The sequence below is a fragment of the Octopus sinensis genome, linkage group LG21 (assembly GCF_006345805.1).
Source record: "Octopus sinensis linkage group LG21, ASM634580v1, whole genome shotgun sequence".
NCBI classification, from domain to species: domain Eukaryota; kingdom Metazoa; phylum Mollusca; class Cephalopoda; order Octopoda; family Octopodidae; genus Octopus; species Octopus sinensis.
Genome location: NC_043017.1, coordinates 3,699,587 through 3,707,086, shown reverse-complemented (window position 1 = coordinate 3,707,086; position 7,500 = coordinate 3,699,587). Strand labels below are relative to the sequence as shown.

General features: G+C 38.1%; 1 protein-coding gene across 1 annotated transcript in view; it reads left to right on the top strand.

Annotated features, from left to right (window-relative positions):
- LOC115222738 (70 kDa neurofilament protein) overlaps positions 1-7,500 on the top strand; it is a 28,224-nt gene that overhangs the window by 11,587 nt on the left and 9,137 nt on the right. Inside the window, exons 5-7 of the mRNA XM_029793038.2 lie at positions 702-922; positions 3,040-3,155; positions 7,151-7,245. Coding sequence (XP_029648898.2) covers positions 702-922; positions 3,040-3,155; positions 7,151-7,245 — 432 coding nt within the window. The remainder of the gene's footprint in view (positions 1-701; positions 923-3,039; positions 3,156-7,150; positions 7,246-7,500) is intronic.

Below are 7,500 nucleotides of genomic sequence, written 5' to 3'. Positions count from 1 at the left end.
TAATATATATATATATTATATATATATATATATATATACTTGACAGCTTTTCCCCCTTTAATTTACTCTGTCGTTTGTACTCTGTGTAAGCTTTATCTGTTAATATATAAATATCTATTTATTTATACGTGGAGGCGCAATGGCCCAGTGGTCAGGGCAGCGGACTCGCGGTCATAAGACCGCGGTTTCGATTCCCAGACCGGGCATTGTGAGTGTTTATTGAACGAAAACACCTTAAAGCTCCACGAGGCTCCGGCAGGGGATGGTGGTGATCCCTGCTGTACTCTTTCACCACAACTTTCTCTCACTCTTACTTCCTGTTTCTGTTGTACCTGTATTTCAAAGGGCCGACCTTGTCACTCTCTGTGACACGCTGAATATCCCCGAGAACTACGTTAAGGGTACACGTGTCTGTGGAGTGCTCAGCCACTTACACGTTAATTTCACGAGCAGGCTGTTCCGTTGATTCGGATCAACCGGAACCCTCGTCGTCGTTACCGACGGAGTGCTTCCATTTATTTATACATGAATTTTCACCTTCTGAAAATCTCCTGTCTTTCATTGCATTCTCGTTGAATGCATATATATTGTATATCAACCCCAAACTGTTGTATTTCATTTGTTTATCCGCATAATAGCCTCTCTAATATATCTATATGTGTATTTATATATTTATTTATTCATGTTTTTGCGCTTTATAGATCGCCCAACTAACATCCCAGCTGAGAGCATTACAGAGCGAATTTCAATCAGTTTCTGCGGATTTGGAAAGCGAGAAAAGCGAACACAGAGGCGACGTTGATAGACTCAATGCCGAGCTTGAGGCGATGATCAAAGAACTCCGAGATCTGATGGATGCCAAACTGTCTATGGAACTCGAGATAGCTGCTTATCGTAAACTGCTGGAAGGAGAAGAAAACAGGTTTGTTACTGGTTTAAAATTAATCAACCATTCATTATTTATACAACACACCTGCTGCTTACAGGAAGAGAAATATACAGAGTAATAAAAGCTAGAAGGTGGAGGCGCGTGGTTTAGTGGTTAGATTTAAAAATTAAATAATATTAGACAACGGTAAACTACAAATAGCGGAGGCGCGTGGCTTAGTTGTTAGGGTGTCAGCATCATAGTAGTAAGATTGTGGTTTCGATTCCTGGACCGGTCGACGCGTTGTGTTCTTGAACATAACACTTCATTTCACGTTGCTCCAGTCCAGTCAGCTGGCAAAAATAAGTAACTCTGGCGTCCCATCCAGCTGGGGAACACATACGCCATTGAAACCTGGAAACCGGGCCCATGAGCCTGGCTAGGCTTTAAAAGGGTGTATTTATTATTTTTTATATTAGCAGAAATAAAGGATATGATCAAAATAAAGACAGGTAATATCATACGTGCTAGACTCTTCAATAGCACCATCCTACCTGCGCCATTGAAACCGGGAAACCGGGCCCATGAGCCTGGCTAGACTTTAAAAGGGCGCATTTATTATTAATTTAGGATACTGAGGGAGGTTCTTGGCATCTATTGTTACTTGTTGTAGCCCAATGTTAGGGATTTTCTTTTGTTGATACAAGAAAATTTAGAAATTAAAGTCAGTTACAACGGCCTTTTGAATTCAAGACATAAAGAATATTGATTATTGACGGAGTTACAAAGGCCATGCACTTGACATGACGAAACGGTATTTTATAGAAATTTCCTCTTTGTTAAGTACTTGGACTGGTAGTTCTTTTATTGACCCAAGAAGGGGTGAAATTCAGTGTTAATCTCGAAAGGATTTGAACTCAGAATGTAAAGGGACGTAACTCAATACGAATAAGTATTGATTCCAAATGTTATTACAAGACCAACAATTTCGGGGGAGGGGGTCAAGTTGATTATATCGAATCATTGCTCTGCTTTTATCGACCTCGAAAGGATGAAAGGCAAAGTCGACCTTAATGAAGTCTGAGCTCAAAATGTAAGGACGAACAAAATACCGTTAAGTACGCAATCAACTCATCCCCCCCCCCCCAAATGGCTGACCTTTTGTGGCAAAATTTGAAACTATTATTGTTATTATAATTGTTATTATTATTATTATTATTATTATTATTATTATTATTATTATTATTATTATTATTATTATTATTATTGAGGCGGCGAGCTAGCAGAAACGTTAACACGCCGGGCGTTGCCGTATTTCGTCTGCTATTTTGTTCTGAGTTCAAATTCCGCCGAGGTTGACTTTGCCTTTCATCTTGTCGGGGTCGATAAAATTAGTACTGGAGTCGATGTAATCGACTTAATCCCCTGCCCCCAAAATTGAGACCTTGTGCTTCCAGTAGAAAGGATTATTATTATTATTAGTAGTAGTAGTAGTAGTAGTAGTAGTAGTCAGGAATCTTTACTTTTTAAAGAAATCAAAATTATTCTAAATGGACTTTATAAAAGTCTGAGATGGGTGACTGTTTGTGCTAAGACTGCAACAGCTGAGACTCCGTTTTGAGTGATGTTAATAAATACTCTCTCTTACTCTCTTACTTGTTTCAGTCATTTGACTGTGGCCATGCTGGAGCACCGCCTTTAGTCGAGCAAATCGACCCCGGGACTTGTTCTTTGTAAGCCTAGTACTTATTCTATCGGTCACTTTTGCCGAACTGCTAGGTTACGGGGAGGTAAACACACCAGCATCGGTTGTCAAGCGATGTTGGGGCGGACAAACACAGACACACAAACATATACACACACATACATATATACGACGGGTTTCTTTCAGTTTCCGTCTACCAAATCCACTCACAAGGCTTTGGTCGGCCCGAGGCTATAGCAGAAGACACTTGCCCAAGATGCCACGCAGTGGAACTGAACCCGGAACCATGTGGTTGTTTAGCAAGCTACTTACCACACAGCCACTCCTGCGCCTATAAATATTTTTATAAAAAAAAAACTGTTTATAAATTTAAGCCTGACGTTAACAGTTCGTGTATTGATATTTCATTCTTGATTAGTTTAGAATCCTTTCAATTTTTTCCCCTCTAAATTTTGCCTTTTTACAGACTTAGTCTTGGCGGTGTGGTTCAGTCAATTGGCGGTTTTCAGAGTCATTCAGAAGAGGCATTAGCTAATGCCCTGCAAAACAGGGCTTCTTCAGGTTTCCACACACCTGAAACTGGTAAGTCAACTTTTTTCTTATTCCTTTCAAGATGTTTATACCAATCTTTCTTTGGCAATTTGAGGATAGAATTGAAACAAAAGAGCTGCCATGGAAACCCTTATCTTATTGTTTTATTTAAAAGTTTAGCATCGCAGGAGGAGAGGCGTGTTCCATCCTCTTTGCAACCTCTTCCAATTTAATGGCATTGATGAGGCGATGCTCAACATGAAATAGCTTTACATCAATATATACAGGGAATGTGTAAACAGGAAAAAATCTTGGTCGGTGCCTGTGTTAAATATTAACAGCAATGAACGATATCGTGGATAAATATGGTTGTATTAAGCCATATCACACTTTAGACGAGGAGGGGTGCATTCAATGCGCATGCGCCCGCACACGCGCACACTGAAATATACACATAAGATGTGTGTACATGCACCCATTAGTGCATAAAATGCATTATAAAACATCGACATTCTTTGTGTATTGAATTTTTTAATAATTTTATAGGCGTAGGAGTGGCTGTGTGGTAAGTAGCTTGCTTACCAGCCACATGGTTCCGGGTTCAGTCCCGCTGTGTGGCACCTTGGGCAATTGTCTTCTACTATAGCCTCGGGCCGACCAAAGCCTTGTGAGTGGATTTGGTAGACGGAAACTGAAAGAAGCCCGTCATATATATGTATATGTATATATATGCGCGCGTGTGTGCTTGTGTGTCTGTGTATGTCCCCCCAACATTGCTTGACAACCGATAGAATAAGTACTAGGCTTCCAAAGAATAAGTCCTGGGGTCGAGTTGCTCGACTAAAGGCGGTGCTCCAGTATATCCACAATCAAATGACTGAAACAAGTAAAACAGTAAAAGAGTAATTGCGAATAACTCAACTGCTTAGTTCAGTAACCAATATTATGCACTCAAGTATATATTCGCATGCACTTTTTTATACATATATAATGATATATGTCTCACTGCCCATAATATGATTTGAACTGGTCAGAGCAAATTGATTAATGGATTAATTAATTAATTAATTAATTAATTGTTACTTATACAACACTCCTGCTACATACATTGTTTTGTATTGTAAAAAAGATTCCGACATCTCACTAAATATTTCCTTTAAACCTTAAATATTCGTATAATACCTTTCAAACAACACAAGAGATTCTAAATCACATGAGCAAAAGAAAACTTGTCCTTCCAGCTGTAACATTATAAGCATAGAAACGAAAACACAAGAGACTCGACCAAAATTGGGAGGTTACGAGAAACATTTCACCATGCGTCATCCTTAAGGACCGTACATCCGTTTCTTTTCCAATTTTAGCTTCAATTTATTACATCCCCATCTACCCAAAATAAATAGAATTTAGTCAGCAAGCATATTTTTCGACGCGATTATGGTCGAAAATGAAAATTTAAATTTTATGTATTAAAGTTAAGATACTAACCATAAGAAATATTGCAACGCTGGCAAAATAAAACTGTCATCATTAATAGGGTCGGTTTAATAGTAAAGAAAACAAACCATTTGCTGACTCGTTCAGTTTGATGTAGTGGACTTCTTTTTGAAAGTTCAGGAACTCAGAAGAAAATTCACCACTATTTGCAACACCTATAACAAGATACTAACGAACACGAGAGTCGTTTTTGTTCCATGACGATTCTTACTGGGTCAGCAAATAAGGGTTGTGATCTTATGCCAATCTCGTGTGACTATCCATCGTATATACCCTCAATAAACAAATCATCTACATTGCTGCAGGTTGTATTTTCCTGTATGAGCATTTACATCATGGATAATGTCAGAGAAATTTTGATAAAAATATTCGAAGAATAGCCACTAGCATCACCCTAATGTCATTTAATCCTTGGAACTGCAATTGGTCACAGGCAAAAATCACTGTAAAAGAAATCCTAACAAATTAACCATATTCACACAAAACTCTAACCACTCTCAGCTCAAAGAGTCTTGTAGACAGAATAAGTTGAATTTCATAATTTGTTTTTGATAAGGTAATTTTCAATAAAGAATTTTTCATTTGGAACGACGTACGAACAAGAAGTGACGTAAGCAAAAAACAACCCTTCTCTCCTCTACCGGACACGGCTGCAGAATCAAGAACAGATAACTAGCTTAGTTCTCTCCACTATTCATCATAAGTGTAGAGGCAAAGAGAAACATATCCAGATAATTTGTATCCCTGGTACAATTCTATTTCTCAGTTATGCATGAAAACCACAAGTTTTTCAACGGACGTAACTTTAAAGTAAGCTATTCTTGACTGGAGAGCATAGATTACCAGATCTCGTACTATAGTTTTAGCCGTTTACCTAGACATTTTCTACCTTAACAACTACCTTGTAACTTCAGAAAACCCAATAAATTACCCAAGCAATGATGATTAAAACAACTACTAACAACTTCAGATAGTTTTGAAAAGAACTATACGCAATTCACATCAGAAATAAATCTACCTCTCTATCTTAAGTCACTTAAGATCTTAAGCTAGCGCCATAAAATAGCCAGCCATATTGTCAATGATGCTGAACAGAAGGTCGGAGATACTATCTCTCTGCCTCCAACGAAAGCTCTAGAGAGTCTTCTGGATTTGCATAAGCTGCAATACCCAGATCGGCCGTGGTAGTCGCCCCTGACTCTTACAGATCATAAAGAGAGTATTCTCCCTTATCGATTAGTAGATCCAGTCAGTAGCATCAACAACAGAATCTGTTAGGTGCAAGTCAGCTTATCAGATGATCACCTCCAACCAATGAGAATCGACTTAATGGTGTATTATCAGTGTATTTCATTCATGCTCAACCTACGTGATCAAGCAGTATGTGGTATGAAACTCTGAGTAGCAACAGAGTAAATAACCAAGTGGCTCCTAGAATAAACTATTGGTTAGTATTTCTCAACCAATTTCTTCCGTACTACCCTTCGATTTTCAAAATAAATTAAAATATGTGTACCTCACTACGAACGGGCAAAGTTAGGACATAAAACATTTATTTCCCAAATAAGTTTTAATTAAAACTTTAGTACAAGTTTTATACGATTGTTACTTCTTACTTACACCCCATTTCAAAGTACCCCCCATACCATCATAATATTGTTATGCTCTACCTCTGTGAGGTGTTTCCCATGTTGAGAAATACTGCTTTAGATTGTGTATTGAGTACTCATTTTTCGTAATTTTTTAAAACGTATATTTTTACGAATGTCTTTTTGTTTTGTTTCTTTTGCTAGTTGTTTGAATTTTTTATTGTAAGTAGATGTGGTTTCTAAGGGGGAAAATGCACATTAACTAGAATTTGGATGACAAAAAGTATAAGCGTCATATGTTGAATTCTGGAACATTTTTGCTTATTTCACTTTTTTCATAATTGACCGTATTTGCAAACTCCCTGCTGGTTGATTACGTTTTCGCTTGACGATCTCAACTTTTGGAGATTGTCACTTAAGTATCTATCAATTAAGTGCACCAATAATTATCGGTGCAAAAAGGAATTTATAATCAAAACAGAGAAACTGCATGTTGTGAATCAGTTGTCGATGTGTATGCTTGCACGAAAGCAGTGAGCTGGAGAATTATTTAGCACGTATATGCTCTATTCGCCAGATTTAGCACTTGCAGACTTCTAACTCGTCCCCAACATGAGAATACAGCCCAAAGGTCGCCCTTTTGACACTGCTGTCGTGAACCAGAGCGAATCGCAGAAAGTCCTCGACTCGCTTACAGAAAACGACTTCTATGCTGCATTCCAAAAGTGGCAGGAACGCTGAGACCAGTTTTTTGCTGCGCAAGGTGACCATGTCGAAGATGATAAGTTATTATTTATTAAACATCACTAGTCCCGGAACATTTGATACCATATATGTACGTATGCATGCTGTATGTATCGATGTATGTATAATTTCATGCATGTATGTATTTGTGTATATATGTACATGTATGGATACGCAAACCTAAAAGATTTTTTTAATATATTCTATCGTTACCAGGTAAAATCACCATCAACCGAACTGCTAGCGGAACCGTTTCGATCGCAGAAGTAGAGCCAAACGGAAAATACGTTCAAATAACGGAAAGCTCAAAGGTGGGAAGGGTAAGATTAGGAATGCATTGCTGTGCACGCAGTAACTGCTTTTTGTGTGTAATCTTCAACACCCTATGGTATTGTCATGCTTCTATTCTTTTAACAACTCTAACACTCACCTTTGTTTCTTCTACGTTTTTTTTTCACGTCTTAGATCTGTTTACGACACACACAATGAAACGCATGCACACGCATATAAACACACACATTTATGAAGACAGGCTTCAGGAGGAGCACTCAATACAAGACATAAAG